The sequence below is a fragment of the Pyxicephalus adspersus genome, chromosome 11, assembly GCF_032062135.1.
Source record: "Pyxicephalus adspersus chromosome 11, UCB_Pads_2.0, whole genome shotgun sequence".
Lineage (NCBI taxonomy): Eukaryota > Metazoa > Chordata > Amphibia > Anura > Pyxicephalidae > Pyxicephalus > Pyxicephalus adspersus.
Window position 1 is genome coordinate 22861395 of NC_092868.1, and position 20599 is coordinate 22881993.

General features: G+C 38.2%; 1 protein-coding gene across 1 annotated transcript in view; it reads left to right on the top strand.

Annotated features, from left to right (window-relative positions):
* Positions 1-20599, top strand: part of POLD1 (DNA polymerase delta 1, catalytic subunit) — a gene marked incomplete in the record, with an annotated part of 178980 nt that overhangs the window by 115306 nt on the left and 43075 nt on the right. Inside the window, 3 exon segments of the mRNA XM_072427214.1 lie at positions 3874-3976; positions 15420-15552; positions 17535-17648. Coding sequence (XP_072283315.1) covers positions 3874-3976; positions 15420-15552; positions 17535-17648 — 350 coding nt within the window.

Below are 20599 nucleotides of genomic sequence, written 5' to 3' on the forward strand. Positions count from 1 at the left end.
GTTTAAACAACAGGCAAGGTCACGTTGGGACCCTGGTCACGTGCCCAAATCTCAAGTGCCCAAATTATAAGTGCAATGGGAATTAATCCAGGGAATTCCATCATTCATGATATCTACTAGAACCCTGTTCGGACATATTTCTGTAAGTTACAGGTCTACAATTTAAAAAAAAAATTTCATGAAAAACAGTGTACCGCTTTTGGTACAGAAATCTAGACATCAATGTAACGCCCAGGAGGTTAATATAAACCTTTTTTTTAATAGGGCTTAGAAATTCCACTTTTCCCACATGCATAACCTAGTTTGTCTGTATATTCTAGGACAACAGGGTCTCTGTCCTTTTAGCCCAATATGTGTGCTGATAATTTAGCAAGATGATGATTAATGTTGAAAGTAATTTCCTGTTTGTCAAGGGTGTTAGGCCAGAAATTATGCTGCCCAACTTTACCCATTGTTCGCCAAAATGTATTGGAGCATACCTTTAAGGTGATAGACCAGTTTGCTTATGACATACTAATTTTAGGAGGATACTTTGCCATTGCTCTGGTGGCATACATATAACTTGCTGAACAAATCTTAAACAAAGAAAAAACATCAACACAAGACAATAGTGCATAATACCCTCCTGGGCGGTAACCTTGAGTGTGACTCGGGGTAGAAAAAAAGATGCTAAACGCGGTAACCCCGACTCACACTTGGGATAGATAAACCTATGGGAAGTTATAGTAAATCTCTATTTACTTGATCCACCAGCGTCCCGCGTTATCCTTCTTTGCCATGTCAGTCTTCTTTCTTCCTCCGGCCTGCTTCCTCTGCCCCGGTGACATCGGTGCATGCATACGATGCCGGTGGGGCAGGGTGGGAAATTCAAATCCGTTTGTATTGCATTCAATTCATGAACATTTATTTTAGAGTATAACATAAAAGTATGAGTATATTACTTATTTTTTTTTTTTTAATTCATTTAATTTATCATTTTTACACGATTTTTTGTTTCAAACTTTTTCATACTCACACTATTTATATTATTCTGTAAAATAAATTTTCGTGAAAAACAATGTACTGCTTTTAGACATATAAAACCGGACAGAAATGAACCGCTCAGAAGGTTAAAAAACATCAAACATTTAGTAATCTCAATTTCTCACAAGTGTCCTACAAACAGGCTCAACGTGTTTCACAGGCCATAATGTCTGCTTCTTCAAGAAAAAAAACAGGGCATATCAGACCTATGTCACAAAAGATTGACATGAATAAAATTCAATAAAGTACAAACTGCCCTATCCATATTTGACCCAAAGCTGAGGACAGTAGAGGCACACCGCTTGACATGGAACAGATGGGGAGAAGTTGATCCAATAACAGCATCAGTGAAGCAATTGCAAAGCTTTATTGCTCTTTACTCATAGGTGGCCTCCACTAGTATTTGTGAAGTGGACCTGTGCAGACACATGATATATGTAACTTTTGAATATGGTGCAATTAAGCTTTAATTGAAAAGAGTGTTTAACCTAAAATGTATCACTAATAATACACTTCACTGATGCTGTAGTTGGATTAACCTCTGCCAATCTGTTCCATGTCAAGCAGTGTGCCCTTACTGTCTTCAGTTATAGGTATAGTATGGATGGGGCCATTTGTATTTAATTCATGTCAATCGTTTGTGTCATAAGTCTGATATATTCTATTTTGCTCTTAAAGAAGCAGACATTATGGTCTGCAAAATGCGTTTAGCCTATTTGTATGACATATATGAAAAATTAAGACTACAAAAGGATGTTTTTAATATTCACTATTATGGTGTGTTGTTGTTTGGAAGGGTTGCCAGAAGAAAGCTTCTTTTCTCTAAAAAGAACATGACCACACAGCTTAGGTTTGCAAAGTTACATCTGAACAAACCACAAGAATTCTGGAACCCCATCCTTTGGAGAGATAAGACAAAAATGAAGATGTTTGGCTATAATGCACAACACCACTTTTGGTGAAACCAAACTCATGCGCATATCAGTATGAACTCCTTATACCAAATGTCAAGAACAGTGGTGGTGGACTAATAATTTGGGCTTATTTTGCTGCCACAGGACCTGGGCACCTTGCAGTCATTGATTCAACCATAAACACATCTGTATACTAAAGTAGAGTGGAGTCAAATGTGAGGAGATTTGTGCAACAACTAAAGCTTGGCCAAGTTTAAATCATGCAACAGGACAATAATCCCACACATACAAGCAAATCTACAACATATTGGGAGAAAACAAAAAGAATTAAGGAGTTGCAAAGGAGTTAACAAACAGATTGGGCTGGGCCTTAACATGCTCAATTCCCACTCCACTGCTGCTGTTCATGGTAATGATAGCTTCAGGACAATTCCCCTTAACCAATGGTACTTGCCAAAGCAGTCTTCTCCCCCTAATTTTTATTCTCACTCTTAATTCTTACCTTTATCATAAGCTGAACCTAAATATCATGGGTTACCCCACCCGTTGCCCATCAAATTGGCTGCTCAGATCTAGCTCAGTTCATTATCGGGGCATTGAAGTTACCCTATTCTTTGCAAGGATGTTTGGGGCAAATCCCCCCTACCCTATTTATTATTAACATTAATTAAGGAAGTAATGGAATTTTTTTTTCTTGTGTGAACTTGTGGAGGGAATTGTGGACTCGTAGAATTGATACAGTCTTACGGACACTTCCTAAGTCCTGGTCTAAAGTGGGCATTAACTTCTTATATATACATATATACATATATATACAATATACATATATTTAAGAGTTTCTTACATTAGCAGAGTCATATATTAGTGTTAAAAGGGGGGCAGGGGTATACCAAAACATAGGGGTTCCCAGAACAGGAATGCACCCAGATACCCTTGACTAGCCATACTTCGCTTTCAAAGTAAACTCAAACCCTCTGGTTAATACCACTTGTTGTGCAACTTGCTCCTTTTTCCCAACCCCATAAAACATATTTTGCCTCCTAAAGTTTCAGGTGTGAAGCCATGAGAAACCGTGTATTTACCCCAGTCTCAAAGATTGTTGCTTTCAGTCTTTTATTCTCAATATGTTCATGGAACATGTTCAGCCATTTCATTTCCTTATAGGGAAGCATCTTAAAACAATTTTCATTCAATGATTACCTTTTCTTCACTACTAGAAAGTGTTGCACTGCTGATACTTTCTATTCACTATACTTCACATACTTCACTTTTTTTGGACTTCAGTTTACATTCTGATCGCCAAATCTACAAAAACCTAGGTCTAACCCAGCTAATTATCTTTATTACCTTCATGATATTCCCAAGAAACCCTACAAGACAACACTGCTCACCTTTATATTGCAGTTAGATGCTGTATTCCCTAATATAGAAACACACTTTATCTCCCTACTATCCCAGCAGTTAGCCAGGAGATCAAATACATAGAGTACGTCCTCCGTCTTTCAAAAACTTTATGGTATTTACTTGGATTTACTCTTGTCAAAGGACTTTCAGGTTTGCTGCCCTGCCCCAACACAGTAAGTTCTGTATGAACAGCAGAGGTTGTGGACAGATGGAACTTTTGCTTTTCATGAATTAGTGCCATTTTCAGACTTGCGCTTTACTATATCTACCTCTGTAAACCTCTGTGTTATTTTCACTAAAATACTGTGTCACTTCTTTGTACCCATTTGTTTAACTTTCAAACTAGAAAATTAAGAAAAAAGTTAAAAACTTTAATGGTACCTTGGCAGTTGGGTGCTTAGGCACAATAAATATTTCTAAACATTTCCTTGTAACCTATATATGTAGTTTTTCACATCCAGTTACAATTAAGGCTAATCGTTCTGATTTGGATTAATTACCATTGCCTAATTTTATCATTTTTATTTAACAGAATGAGAAAGAGAGACCCTGGAAGTGCTCCAAACCTGGGAGATAGAGTACCTTATGTTATAATTGGAGCTGCAAAGGGTGTGGCTGCCTATATGAAATCAGAGGTGAGTTGGCAATATAAAAAAAGTTTTGCTTATTAGTGATATACTCAACAAAACAAAAGTTAGTAATATGGGAGTAATTTATTGTTAGGTTTACCATTTTACACTGTAAGTAAAAGTTAGTGTTAAAAGAATAAATGGCTGCTAAATTGGTAAGCTGTCAAGGGTGCATTTTCAGTGGCAAAAACTTACTCTCTCGTATATTATAGAATATCTGTTGAGAGTTTTTTTAGGGGCTACATTTAAAATACGTAAAGAGATAAATATGTAAAAGAGATTAAAATGTAAAGAGATAAATAAGTGGCCTGTCATTTTGACCTTTCCTACACATATCAAATGTCATTCTGAATTGACATGGTCATATAGAAGGGTGATTCTGACTCTTCTGCTGCAACTTTCTTCAGGCTTGTGACTCTTTAATGAAATTTAATGAAACTAACAATTTGAGAACAGCAAGCCTAACATTGTCACCTACATTTCCCTCTCCTAAAAAGTGTACCTTAAGTGTTATGAGAGAATTTACACTGGGAGTGTGGGGTCTGAACGTGCCTATTAGGGATAGGTGTAACTTGAAAGGACATAGGTGTTAACTAGAGATGAGCGAATCGAAGCTGACGAAGTGGAATTCGATCCGAATTTCAGAAAGAATTTGATCCGAATTTCAGAAAAATTGGATTTGCGACGTATCTGAATTTCCTCGCGATTTGTGGTAACGAATCGCAATTTTTTCTAAAATGGCTGCTACACGTGTGAGGACATGGGTCAAGGAACTCTGGGAAGGTGGGATGACCCATAATGGCATACATGCAGCCAATCAGCAGCCAGCCAGCCCTGTGATATCACAGCCTTATAAATAGCCTCAGCCATCTTGGATTAAGACATTTTACAGCGTTCTGAGTGCAGGGAGAGACGTGTGCAGGCGCTAGGGAGAGTGATAGGAAAAACGCTAAAAACGGTTTATAAGTGCAGGGAAAGGATAGGGAGGAATCATTTCAAAACATCTTAGTGCAGGGAGAGACATCAGAAGGCCCTAGGGACAGTGCTGGGAAAGCGATTTACAAGTGCACGGAAGTACAGAGTTTTGGGGGAGGAAAATCACCTACTCGGCGGTGTGGCAGTTTTTTGTTAAGCCGCCGGAGGAGGTTAACATGGCCATATGTAGAATATGTGGGCAGAAGGTGAAGCGTGGCCAGGGTGCCAATGTTGGCACCACGGCCCTTCGTCAACATGTGCAGCGTCACCATAACGTGGTCTGGGAGAACCGTGGCTCCGATGTGGTGGTCCAGCCTGCCGCAGCCACCGCTGCATCACCCAGTGGCACGCACCGGCTTTTTAGGCAGTCAAGGCTCCACCACCTCAGCCGAAGGGAGCTGTATGTCATTTCCATCTTCTGCTGGTCCAGATGCTCCTACTCCTCATCAGTCATTCCGTCAGCAATCGATCACTGAAGCGATTGCCAAGAGACAACAGTATGTGTGCACTCATCCAACGGCGCAGAAGCTGAATGTACTCCTGTCCAAGTTGCTGGTGCTGCAGTCCCTCCCTTTCCAAGTGGTGGACTCTGCACCTTTCAGAGAACTGATGGCTTGTGCCAAGCCGAGGTGGAGAGTCCCAAGCCGTCATTTCTTTGCGAAAAAGGCAGTACCAGCCCTGCACAAATATGTAGAACAGAAGGTTGGCCAGTCCTTGAGCCTGTCGGTGTCTGCCAAAGTGCATGGCAGCGCCAACGTGTGGAGCTATAACTACAGTCAGGGACAATATATGTCCTTTACTGCCCACTGGGTCAATGTGATTCCTGCACAGCCACACCAGCTACTTGGCCAGGTGACACTGCTTCTGCCTCCAGGTTCTCACGCCGCTGGTCCTGCGACAACGTCCGCCTCTGCCTCCTCATCCTCCACCGTGTCCTCAGCCTTCACTGCAGGGACAATTCACAGTGCCCCTCCAGCATACCACATGTGCAGGGCACGGCGGTGTCACGCCTCCTGATGCTGCCGCCATCTCCAGACTCTGTCATTGTGCCACTCTGTGACCAGTTACCCCTGTGGTAAATTTTCTGACACCTCCTGCTCTTAACCCAAAAGTTGCAAGGATCAAGACGCCCCACTTTCACGGTCTGTATTCATACTGAAAATCCTGATGCTGCCGCCACCTCCAGACTCATTGTGCCACTCTGTAGCCTCCTGATGCTGTCGCTAAATCCACACTCTGTCATTGTGCCACTCTGTGGCTTCTTCATGCTGCTGCCACCTCCACACTCTGTCATTGTGCCACTCTGTGGCCCTTGCCTGATGCTGCTGCTGCTGCCGCCACCTCAGTCTCCCTCTCTACTCTGTCGGGGGGGGGGGGGGGGCTCTACTTGTATAGGCGGTTAATAGAACAGGTTCTGTAGACATCTATGTGGAATCAGCTGACGAGGTGTAAAAGGAGTGCGCTTCTTCTTGACGCTAACAAGGACCTGCAAGGCTGAGTTCATACTTGAGTCGGTTTGGCCCCGTGAGTGCCCAAATAGGAGAAGTGTGCAGTGATTCTAATAGCGACGCCTCTCATCTGCATGTCATACTGACTAATAGTATTAATTCACTACCACAGCAGACTAGACTCCCTATGCATGTTACTGCAAGGCACAGTGTTCTACACCATTATAAAGGCTCTCTGCAGCCCATAAATAGCAGTTTTTTAACGCTATTCGCCGCAAAAAAATTTAGATTGAAGCAAATCTTTTCGGAAAATTCGGCGAATCAGCCGAATCGAATTTTCGAGAAATTCGCTCATTTCTAGTGTTAAGGTCTGTTGTCCTTTGCTGACCTGACAAAGAGTGAGTAATAAGCTAGGTAAACAGTGTGATGACCTAGAAACTAGCATTTTCAGAGGTGGACTGTACCATCAAAGCTGCTTTTTACACATTCTCTACAAAGGTATAGTTTTTGAACTACAAGTTAGACATATTTTAGCACTGTGTGCTTATAGAATTTGCTTGTGGGTTTTCAACTGAAGAACATATTGATTATATCCAATTACACTTAACTCCCACCCCAGTGCCAGTTAAAGTAGAATTATACATTCAAATTTAAAAAGTATAAGCAACCAGGTTGTTTATTGCAGAAGGGACAGGCAATGTCCCACTCTGCAATAAAGTACAAACTTGCCTGTTGGAAATCCTTTCTAAAATGCATACTGTGCTGTGCATGCGCATCTCAGTTTCAGAGTCAATGCATGGTATTTACATCATTCTGACCTGGCCAATCAAAATGGCTGTCCTGGAAGACCTGAAACCAAAACCACAAACTAAGGAAAGAAAGTAGAAGGGGTTTAGTGGCTAGAGTATAATTATGTTTTCATAAACGTTCTTCATACATAATTATATACAATCAACCAATACATCCCATACTCTAGCCACCAAACCCCTTCTACTTTCTATCTATAATTTGTGTTTTGTATATATCCCAAGGGGGGCGGCATTACCAAATAGTCCTTTAGGACATCATAGAGAGACAAAGGTAAAACCCTCAAAAATTACCTGAAACTGAAAAGACCAGGTGAAGATGGTAGCCCCCAAAGCAAGAAAACGTAAATGGTCTTTAGAAAGCAGCTGTAAGAAGGTGAAATTGCAGAATATTAACACAGCTCAACAAAAAAAAATTTCAAAATATTTAGTGTAATTCAGGTCTGCTGAATCCAGAAATGACATCAGTTTCATTGAATTGTCTCCAGTTCTTGGGATACAGGAATTGGAATAGATGATTTTATCAACAGCAAACGTTAACACAGCATATTATTTTCAATGTTTATATATACACCAATGTTTTGCAGCCTATATATTAAATGTAGCATTATTTTCATGAAACTTTAATTTGCCTTCTTTTTATTCATACATTTTCTTTTTTTACAGAAAAAAAAAGTTCTTCAAGATGTACCGTATTTTTTGCCGTATAAGACGCACTTTTTCTTCCCCAAAACTGGGGGGGGGGAGTTAGTGCGTCCTATATGACAAATGTGTTATAAAATAATTAAAATAATATACTCACCCGATACCCGATCCTGCGTGTCTCTCTTCTCCTCGCTGGCTGCATGCAGCGTGTGTCTCTTCTCCTCTCTGAGCAGCGTGTGTCTTCTCCTGTCTGTAGTGCAGAGCGAAAGAAGCCGGCACAGCGCCACCTGCTGTTCCCTGTCCTAACTGCCGTACAGTGGAAAAAAAGGAATTTGAAAGGCACAGAGTGATCAGAAAGGGAATTTGAATGGCACATGAGTGATCAGAAGGGGAATAATCTTTCAGAATCTCTTTTTTCTAGATTTTCCGCCTTTAAAATTGGGAGCGTCTTATACGGCGAAAAATACGGTAGTTGTTTAAATGACCCTACTGTATTTTGCTACGTTTGTGGTGAATAATCTCAGCAAAAACAGAGAAGAAACATTGCGGAACTTGTAAAACAAGCATATCTTGCATATTTTGGTATTAAACTGGGGGACCAAGATAAGTATTGGGTTCACCATATGGTATGCAAAACTTGTGTAGAGTGTCTACGTCAGTGGAAAAATGGAAAACTGAAAAGTTTGAAATTTGGTTTACCTATGGTATGGCGAGAGCCCAAAAAGCATCATAATGATTGTTATTTTTGTGTTGTGAATGTTAAAAGGTTTCAATCGTTACAAAAAAAACAAGTGGGAGTACCCTGATTTGGTATCAGCAAGACGACCTGTGCCACATGGTGCTGATATTCCCATACCAGTGTTCAGTACACTCCCTGATATTCCTGTACCCGACATGGAGGATATACAGGGTTTGGAGTGTAATCCAGGAGTGGAAGTGAATATGAAGGAAGTGTTTCATCAAACCGGCAGTTCTCCCACGAAGAGCTCAATGATTTAATACGTGACCTAAGTCTGTCAAAACAAGCATCTGAACTTTTAGCATCCAGGCTAAAAGAAAAGAGCTGTCTGAGACCGGAAGTTAAAATAACTGTTTATAGGACAAGAGAGGTGTACTGTTGAAACATCCCTGGACTACTAGCCTATATGGGAGTACCAGAATACCAAGCAGAAGACTGGCGGCCTTTCATAGACTGTTCCACTCGAAGTTTGACATCTGTTTTACTGCATAATGGCAACTAATATGCATCAATTCCAATTGGTCACTCAACAAAACTTAAGAATATGAAAATATCAAAATGGTCTTACAAAAGCTTTGCCATCATGAACACCAATGGTCCATATGTGTTGATTTAAATATGGTGAACTTCCTACTTGGACAGCAAAATGGATACACAAAATACCCATGTTTCAGCTGCTTGTGGGACAGTAGAGCAAAGCAGAATCACTGGAAAAAAAATGACATTGCCTGACAGGGAAAACATGAAAAAAGGTGCAGCGAACATCATCAATGAGCCTATGGTTGACAAAGAAAAAATAATTCTGCCTCCACTACACATAAGGTTGGAATTAATGAAGCAATTTGCTAGAGCTCTGAACAAGGACGGTGATTGCGTCAAATGCATTTGTAGATTCTTCCCTGGATTGAGTACTGAAAAATTAAAAGCAGGAATCTTTGTCCCCAGATTCAGAAACTGATAAATGATTCAAATTTCACAAGTTACATGACTGTTACTGAAGCTTCTGTCTCTCACAGCTATGTCATGGTTGTCAAGAACTTCTTGGGTAACCATAAAGCACAAAATTTGAAGAACTGGTACAAAACTTGCTCCTGAACTTTAAAAATTTGGGTGCTTCTTTGAGCATAAAGGTACACTATCTCCATAGCCATTTGCAAAATTTTCCAAAAAACCTTGCTGATTTCAGTGAGGACCAAGGGGAGAGGTTCCATCAATATATAAAGGTGATGGAAGAAAGGTATCAGGGCAGGTGAGATAGACACATGATGGCAGACTACTACTGGAGCCTTCAACGTGATTGTCCTGATCATCAGCATAAAAGGAAATCAAACAGAGTTTTTCAACAACTTCTTTGTAATTAGTTCTGTAAATATACCGAATATAGAATATATTGATATTAGGTATTTCAAAAATTCAATTTTGTAAACATTGGGATGTCTAGTTTAATTTTGCCTAATTTTCATGTTTCATTAGTTTTCTATGAGGTTATTATTGAGGTCATTATTTCACAAACTGGAGCCAATCTAGCAAAACCAATACCATATTTGGAATCTGTGCATCAAATATAACCTCAAATGGTTTTAATCTGTTTGGCAAGAAAATGCTTGTTGACCAGTGTAATCACCTGAATTTCTAAATGACCATTGAGGCTGTTACCTATATCATGTTACCTATAACACTTACTGTATAAAGAAGTAAAAATAAGCTGACTTGGTTTGCTTCTTCAGAACAGTGTCTATATTTTTTACCTGATCACTTCCCTTTAAATGATTACACTGCAGAATACTGTAAATCATTCATTGTTCAAAGAACCACATACTGATGCATGCATCTACATTCTTGCTTTGTTTCTTTTCAATATCCCTACTACTTGTTTTTCCCCCTCAATTATCCCTCATAGGAATTTGCACATTTAACTCAACCCGTTCTTTGACGGTCACCACATTATTAACCACATTTAACATGCTGAATTTAATTTGCATGCACCTTCTCCAGAACAAATACCAGCAGCAATTAAAGCAATACAATTTATTGTCTGATGGTGCTTCTAATAGAGCGACATTAAAATTATGCTTGAAATGTAATGTGACTGTTTTGTGCGTTCTGCTGCATTTATGGATAGGTGTGACCTGTATTTGTATTTGCATTAAAAGTGCTTTTATGTGTCACACCTAAGGAGCACTCTGGTACACGTGAGTTCGGATACAAGTTGCACTTCTGCTTTTTTTTTTTTTTTGGTGTTTTTCTTTAGTCTGGTCTGGAAGAGAAAGTTGTTCGCTTTTAACTATGAGGCTGGTGACGGCTTTCTCCTATCTAACTTCTGCAATCTCTTAACTGAGTTTAGTCAGTGAGAGGCACAATATCTCTTTGTCTTTTGTTTCCCCAATTTTGTTAAGAGAAGGGAACTATTTATTAAAGAATTGTGTATTCTTTATGCTTGTGTGAGCTGAATGACATATTTTCTTTTAGCCAGAGCTGTAACAAAGGGTAATAATGGTAAATTGACAATCTTACAATCCCTTTTAGTTCCTCTTCTTTTCAAGATAAACATTATGAACAATTGTGTTTTGGTTTAAAGCCAGACTGTACGAAAGTCCCCCTAAGACCGTAATAAAGCTTTGAATTGTGGTCACTAAAGTAACTGTGATAAAATATTTAACCTTTTGTGGATTTTGTTAGGTGTGAAGGTGTGTGCATGTATGTATGACTGTGTGTGTGTGTGTGTGTGTGTGTGTGTGTATGTGTGTGTGTATATATATATATATAAATATATATATAAATGTCATTATTTAACAAAAGCTGAGACAATGCAGAAGCAGTATGTAAAAAAAGGTACACCTTTACCACTTACATCAAGACATCAGCAGTAATCTTAGAGAATTAATTGTTGCTGTCCATGGATCTGGGAAGGGTTATAAGGCCATTTCCAAATAATTTTAAGTTCGATATTCATAAGTGGGAAATCCCAGAAAAGGACATCCTAGCTAATTTATCGTAAGGTCAGACTGCAATACTCCCAATTGCAAAAAACCCAAGATCCACATCTCAGACTTTTCAGGCCTCAGCATGTTAAAGTTACATACAGTTAGGTCCATAAATATTTAGACAGAGACAACTATTTTCTAGTTTTAGTTCTGTACATTACCACAAATAATTTTAAATGAAACAACTCAGATGCAGTTGAACTGCAGACTTTCAGCTTTAATTCAGTGGGTTGAACAAAAAAATTGCATAAGAATGTGAGGAACTAAAGCCTTTTTTTACACAATCACTTCATATCAGGGGCTCAAAAAAAATTGGACAATTGACTCAAAGGCTGGTGGTCTGGTGTGGGCAATTCCTTTGTTATGTCATTAACGAATAAAAGGCCTGAAGTTGATTTGAGGGGGGGTGCTTGTATGTGGAAGATATTCTGTAAACGGACAACATGCGGTCAAAGAAGCTCTCCATGCTGGTGAAACAAGCCATCTTTAAGCTGCAAAAACAGAAAAAACATATCCGATAAATTGCTACAATATTAGGAGTGGCAAAACCTACAGTTTGGTACATCATGAGAAAGAAATAAAACACTGGTGAACTCAGCAACGCCAAAAGACCTGGACGTCCATGGAGGACAACAGTGGTGGATGATTGCAAAATCATTTCCATGGTGAAGAGAAACGCCTTCACAACAGCCAACTAAGTGAACAACACTCTCCAGGAAGTAGGGGTATCGATATCCAAGTCTATCGAGGGTACACTGCAAGATTCAAGCCACTCATACGCCTCAAGAAAGACAAGATTGGACTTTGTTTAAGAACATCTAAAAAAGCCAGCACAGTTCTGGAAAAGCATTCTTTGAACAGATGAAACCAATGTCAACCTTCACCAGAATAATGGCATAAAAAAAGTATGGAGAAGGCATGGAACAGCTCATGATCCAAAGCATACCACATCATCTGTAAAACATGGCGGAGGCAGTGTGATGGCTTGGGCGTGCATGGCTGCCAGTGACACTGGGACACTAGTGTTTATCAATGATGTGACACACGACAGAAGCAGCCGAATGAATTCTGAGTTGTTCAGAGACATACTGTCTGCTCAAATCCAGCTAAATGCAGTCACATTGATTGGGAGGCATGTCATAATACAGATGAACAATGACCCAAAACATACAGCCAAAGCAACCCAGGAGTTTATTAAAGCAAGTAAGTGGAATATTCTTGAATGGCCAAGTCAGTCACCTGATCTGAACCCAATTAAGCATGCATTTCACTTGTTGAAGACTAAACTTGGGACAGAAAGGCCCACAAAGAAACAGCAACTGAAAGCCGCTGCAGTAAATGCCTGGCAGAGCATTAAAAAAGTGGAATCCCAGCATCTGGTGATGTCCATGAATTCAAAGACTACAGGCTGTCATTGTCAGGAAAGGGTTTTCAACCAAGAATTAGAAATGAAAATTTTATTTTCTTCTTTTTAATTTGTCCAATTACTTTTGAGCCCCTGAAGTGACATAATTGTGTTAAAAAAAGGCTTTAGTTTCTCACATTTGTATGCAATCTTTTTGTTCAGCCCACCTATATAAAGCTGAAAGTCTGCAGTTCAACTGCATCTGAGTTGCTTCATTTAAAATTATTTGTGGTAATGTACAGAATCAAAATTAGAAAAAACCTGTCTCTGTCCAAATATTTATGGACCTAACTGTAGGTTGAAAAAATAGATAAATCCATTAGGTTCAACCACTAGGGTAATAAACATATCCCAGATATGGTTCAATTTTCTGCAACAGGGAAACAAATCCTTTCTGATCCTTTGAGGAAATCAGATCCCGCCTGGATTAACAGTTTCTGTTTCCCTTACTTTAAAACTTTAATACCCAATTAAAATCTGTATTTCTAGAAAAGCATCCAGCTTTTTCTTAAAGCATTATATAGAACTTGCTGAAACTACTTCCTGAGGGAGTCTGTTCCATATTTTCACAGACCTTACTGTAAAGAATGCCTTCTTTATATGGAGAATAAACTTTTTTTCTCCAGACGCAAAGAGGCCCGCCTTGTTCTTTGCAATGACCTTAAAGTGAATAATTGTGAAGTGAGTTTTCTACATGGACCATTTATATAGGGTGATCATATCTTCCCTTCAAACGTCTCTTTTCAAGGAAAAATGTATTCGGTTCAACTGATCTCATAGCGGAGGTACTGCCATCCTTTTGTTAGTTTAGTTGCTCTTCTCTGCGCTTTCTCCATTTCTATATTACCATTTTTGAAAATTGGTGCCCAAAACTGCAGTGCTTATTCCAGATGAGATTTGACCAATGCATTGTACAGTGGCAGGATTATGTTTTAATAAGTTCATGACTGTTTAATTAGGAAAAGCCCAAAGAAGTATGGCTTATTTGGAAGGGAAGCCAGGAGGAAACCTCTTTTCTCCAAAAAGAATATGGCAGCACACTTTGGATTTGCAAAGTTACATCTGAACAAACTAGAAAACTGTCCTTTGGACAGATGAGACCAAAGGATAGATGTTTGGCTATAATGCATAGTGTGTTCATATGCTGTTTGATTTTTGCCAAAAGTGGCAAACACCCCATACCAACTGTCAAGCACACTGGTAGAGGTGTAATGATTTGGTTTCAGCAGCTGATCATTGCCCATTAATCACATACTATGCCTTGTTCAGTTTCTGAATGACCCTTGAAGATGTGGGTTTTGACAACTAGTTTTACTGCGTAATTTCACTTGCATTTTAATAGAAGGGGTAGGAGGAACCAAAAAAGATAAAATATTTGTGGATTAAACTTTAAGTATTAGGCTGCTGAACTGGTACAAGTTTGAATTAGGAGTATTTTTGTAAAAGTAGTGGTTTTCTATATGTTCTAAGAGAGGTAGCGTTTAAAAAGTAAGCTAGCAATCCTGAATGTTTCTCTCTGGAATTGTTTTCTTTAATATTATTACTAAAAGAAACAGAGTTTTCATTATTGAGAACTTAAAAATAAACAGCTGTACTAACTTCTTTCTAGAATCTATGAGAAAACATTTTTTTTTAATGCGCTAATGCCTGGGTTTTTTAAAGCATTGGTTAAATGCATAATTATTTATTTCTTTTATTAGAATAAAGTACACACTGTTTAAAAACAGAAGATTGTCTACCATTCTCTTCTGGCAATAATTGCTTTTGCTCTGGTTAGGAGCACTCACACCAAGGAGCCAGTAATATTTGAAATAGATCTGTGAAAGTGAAATGTGATTTGTTACTAGGGGTATTGAACTATAATACAAAGTCTTTTACACTTTACATTGTGCTGGCTTTGAACTGACCAAAACGTTCAAATACTGTTTGTAAAATGTCACAATTGAAGTATACAGAAAAGCATTATATCTGGTAAGTACCTAAATGGTCACACTCAGAAACAATGATTTTTTTTTATTATTATTTTTTTTAAATAAACCTATTCTTGTGAATCAGAATGCTGTGACAATATAAGTATACTATAGAAGAATCCACTGCAAATACAAGGACAAGGTTCAGAAATACACAGCAAAACAAATGCTAGCAGAAACATGACAGAAAAAGCTAAATACTCTTATGTATAGTGTGTTAGCGATGGGTTGCATGGTGTTCTGTGCTCTATATGCATTATCAGTTGGGCTTTTCTGCTAATACTTACAGTGCTTGGTAAACCAAAGTCTAACCATTGATGTGCAAGGGTTCCAAAGAACATCATTGTGATGTATAGTTGTGTGCGTGTGTTTTCTTACCCTTTAGCTGCTGCTAAATTATATTACGTTATACCTAGTAAATGCATAAAGAAAGACAATCATACTTGTCTGTTCACATTTCTTATCTTCTTTGTACAGGACCCTATCTATGTCCTCGAAAATAACATCCCTATTGATTCTCAGTATTATTTGGAACAGCAGCTGGCCAAACCCCTGCTGAGAATTTTTGAGCCCATACTAGGGGAGACCAAGGCCGAAGCGATACTTCTGAGTGAGTACTATTTGCAAGTACCCCTTATTAATTGCTCATTATCCCACTTAAGCAGTAGCAACTGTTGATGGCAAAACAAGCTGCTGTTTGGTATGGCAAATTAACTGAAACTGTTTTAGATCTGATTTTATTTTCAAAGTAATGCATGCATAGTGCCAATTAATTTTTGTTTTGTGCTTAACTATAGGCATACATTTAAATACAGGGATAAATTACATACTTTGAGACTGTTTTACCATCCAAAAAATCCTCAATTGTGTCAGTGACAAACACAGCAAAACAGTACAGCCCTGTCTAGTATAGCAGAAAGTCTGGTTCTTTCTGTGGTTGCTCTCTTGCAGTCAACTTAAACTTACAGGTCTTGTCCCTCCACCAGCATCTGGAAAATAACATAGCGATCTTTTATTCTGTGCTCTCTTTTGGCACTTATTGTTTCCTTTTAATTGCCAACCAAACCAAAATAGGTGCATGTTTATCGGTGTAATTATCCAATGCAAGGTGCCACAACACAAAAGTTTAAATCAGTCCTTTTTGTTAGCATGTTCCTTGTTGACAAATTTGCACTGCAGCACTGCCTTGCTCCTTGTGCTGCTTCTACCTTTTCTAGTCTGAGCTATGAAATGCATATTCACTTTAAACCTGTAAAATAATATGTTTTATTTTAAATGTTAGGTGTGAAAATAAATCACAAACAGTTTGTTGATGGACAGGTTGGCACCCTAAATTTAAAGCCATCTACAGTATATGCTGTACTGTATGTTTATATGTGGATAGATATATCATCATATAAGCAAAATATATGTGTGAAGTCCTAAAGGGCATTGTTTCAGTTTGTCCACCCCAGAAGCAGAATTTACTCCATATATCTGAGGATTTTGCATTGTGTCAAACACACCTTTGTGTCTTAAGCTTCATGTTGCTGCTGTTATTTTTTCTTGACATAATTGTTTGTGATCATCTTGGGGTAAAATTTGGAGTCTGCACAACTGTTCCCTGAGTTAGATACTAATGTCCGACAGCTAATGCCTGCTATTGATTTTTTAAGAGGAGAACACAGCAGGGACCTTCTAGCTCATATTCTCCTTTTTTATAGAACAGAAAAAGAGATGTCAGTACAACAAATATTTATACTGCTATTGCTGGTAACTATCAAGATTTTACAGATTATCATCTGTATATAGATTTAAAATTATCTGTGTAGCGTATCACTAATCTCAAACAATTTTACGTTGCTCGATTTTATTGCTAAAACCAAGTGATGAATTGCTTGGTGTAGCGGTTAATTTCTTAACTGATGGAACAAATGGTTCCTTATGGAATAAGCTGCACAACTGGCATACAGTAGCAGCTTGTAGTCAACAATCTCACACATAATTTTACAAAGCCCAGTTGTATTTGTGTAGCTTACTTCATGAAAGTTAATTTGTTCCATCCGTAGATTGCTTTTAATCAATTAATAGCCAGCAATTTTAGTAGCGTAAACAAGCTGGCAGAAAACTCCTGTGTAGTCTAATACAGTCAATGCTGGTTATTAAATCCCTTTGTAGGTAAAGATTCTCTGTGTATTATAAGCTTTAAAGAACGTAATTGCTGTATGTCAATGAAGCTGTCATTCCCATCCTTTAGCTGGATTTGGCCATTTCTATTCAATTTTTTTTGTCTTGTCAACAGCCTATTTGTGGTCCACTCAGGTCTTCTAAGTTTTTTTAGGCAAGTCTAATTGATAATTCTTTTTGGTTTTCTGGTCTGACTTCTTTATGGAACACTCAGATTTATTTTATCAGGCTTGCTATCCAAATTATATTACCTGTCTGCCTGACACACCTGTTTAATTCTGATGATCTTGAGAAACCTATGGTTGTTAGTAAATATTGGGCCATTTTTATTTAAACAAAGGTATATGTTTCAATCTTGTTTGCAGTGATTACACAGAAATAATTGTTGTTGTATTTTCTCATATGTGTTCTGTGGTATCTCAACAGAGGGAGAACACACTCGTTGTAAGACAGTTCTTACTTCCAAAGTTGGGGGCCTTATGGCATTTGCGAAGAAACGTAACACCTGTATTGGATGTAAAGCCTCGTTAAATCATGATGGTAAGACACTTATTTATGACTGATATGTGTTTTTACACCCTTAATAGGTAACTCTGTTAAATATAGGGCAATGTGAATATAGTGTATGAATAAGCATCTTTTGCACTGAGCACTTCTTTAAATCTACCTCTTATTCTCAGATTCTAACGTAAGCTTTTTTAGCATTAGTTACACGGTAGTCTCTTACATGTCAACCTCATCATAATTCAGCTGATATATTCCATAATTTACCTATACCCTTATACATTTGCTTCTGGAGTTTCCTCTTTTTTTTTTAATTCTGACTTTATAAGCCCATGTGTTCTGGAACAGCAGCTGCCTCTGGTTAGTGGGCTGCAGTAAAATGCAAGGTTCAGGCCTAATGTTGCAGTATGCTTTAGTTAACTAATCAACTTTCCTAGTTCTTGTGACCAGTGTTTTCTAGGTTATTAATTTTGGTACTTAACAGTTTTTCTACTTCCTATTTGTAAGGTATGTATGTGAAAATATATTTTAAATGTCAGGCCCATGTGCTTTTTAAGATTTCCCTTAATATTCCAAAGGTATTTTTCTCCATAATCCACTAGCTAAACTGTTTTCTGGACTGGGTAAATATGCCTGAGGAGTTTGGTAAAGAACCATTGGGATCATTAGAAGTTTGCCAATAGCAAGAAAAAAACCTCTCTGTTCTCCTAGAGCAAACGGATGTTAATGATCAATTATAAATGTTCCTCACTATATATTTCTGTCCATTTATGAATGAATCCATCCTTTTCAAAAATCAGTTGTCTAGAACCAATTCCTGGGAGAGTCTGTTCTATGTTTTTAGCCACATTTTCACAGATATAGCTTAGTGACATCGTAAGGTATTTTATAAATTGTTTCCTAGTGTTTTAGAAGTGCTAAAGAATGAAATGAATTATAAAATAGGTTCCAAAACCAAAGGAATCCTGTAATGTGAGAAATATGTGCAGTTCAGATGCTGATCTTTCTGTAGAAAATTTCAAATACTGGGGTCACCACATGACCACACACATGAAGATTAGAAAAAAGAGAAATCCTTAAACCCTTGTTCTCCATATGTGTATTATGATAAAGTAGGGTGGTCAGCTTGTTGGCCAGGCACTACGAATTTTTAAGAGGATGTGTGAACTATGACAGCCTCTGGGTTTCTGTGATGGCAGGTTCCTTTTTAAGACCTTGCTTTCTGAGTTCCTTGGGTCAGTGCATAGGCCCCTGGCCATTGGAATGATTGCTGAGCAGTGGTGGGATAGTGTGGATTAACATGCACAAGTCAAGTCAGTAGAGTAATGGCTCCGAGCTCAGTACGCTCTTTCAGAAGCTTAGAAAAGATCACCAAAAAACCATTTTGAATTTCTCTTGAACCCCCTTTTTAATATCAATCCTAGGCTTAATTATTTTTTAGGGCTGCCATAAGACTATTTTTTGTGCCTCACCAGTGATGTTAAGGCTATGTCTGAAACAGTTTAATGCAAGGCTCAGAGAGACAAAATTCTATTTTCATTGTTACAAAACAAAGCTTTGGAGAAATGTACAGTATTATCATTTAAGTGAAGCTTGTTGCGTTTTTTTTTTTACCTGGAACAGTTGTCTAATTACTATTAAATCTATTAAATGCTAAGGAAAGTTTTCCTTAGCAAGTACCAAAATAGGCATCAACAATAGTGTAATAGTGGAAATCTAGTCACAGTTGGTTGGTTTGCTTGCTACTAATTTTTACGGCTCATTGATGGCAACCTTCGTGTTCTTTCACTGATGATGTACTGACAGAAGGTTTATATTTGCCCTCTTACTTTTGTGGACTTTTCTGAGCCTGACATAGAGCTAAACCCTGTGTTACCTGTTCCCATTTCCTTGCAGGGTGCTTCCATTTTCTTCTTTTTGCACTTCCTCCTTGTGGTCTTTGGTCATCTTGATTGACCTGACTAGGATAGTCTAATGTGTCTGACCAGCCTGGGGTGATGCAGTTTATGCCAGAATAAAAGACATGCCAAAAGTGTAAACGGAGCTTCAAATTCCAACTTAGTTTAGCTTTTTAACATTCTTTATTTAGAGAAAAAGGATATAACTAGCAATGAAATCAGGGCAAATTTCAATACTCAAGACAGATCAAAAATATTTTACCTAAAGATTTATTGGTCCCCCTCAGAACATTTAAAAGAAAGTGATTGACTTAACAGCTTCTGTAGGGCCAATGGAAGTGAGACATTTAGAGCCTGTGCCTCTGAGAAGTTAACCCTAAAATTGGAGAGGGACAAATATTTGGTGAGTTCTTGCAGTAAGGTAAGCAATGAAATAATCTGATTGTTGATCACTAACATAAGATTGTCTTCATAAGCAGCTACCTTCTGATATTTGGATGCTCTCTGACCAAAGCAAAAGGGCTGGAAAAATTCACCTATTACAGGTCAATGGACGTTTTCGTCTAGCACCTCCTAATTACTGTTTTATGAGCTTCCCAGACGATAAAGGATTGCTATTTTGAAGAAAAAAAAGTGGTAATTCTTAGGAAAAATCTGAAAGGAGGTCTCAGAGAAAGGTGACTAATTAAGCCTCCACTGCCAGCACTTGGGTGAAGTATGAGTAATGTGCATAGTCCTATGTTCTGGTAGCCCAGGTCTGGTATACTTGCGATTCTCTACCCTGGGGAGAAGGTTGTAGAGGATATTATAGGCATTCCCAGTGTAAGCTGGCCGGGAGAGCCTTCTAATTTATTTGGTTCCCACCACGTGATAATTGTATCTCTGAGTACCAGATTCTGTTTAATGTGAAAGGGAAATTCTCGAATTGTAGTTTGCAGATAAAGACTAATTTTGGAAGAGAACTCTAATTTTGATAGGGAATTTAAGACATGGAATTCATCCAATCTCTTAAATATCTGCCTAAATGCAAAAAGAAAAAAAGTTATACAATATTAAATTTGCAGAATTGACACCTAAATGTATTTTTGG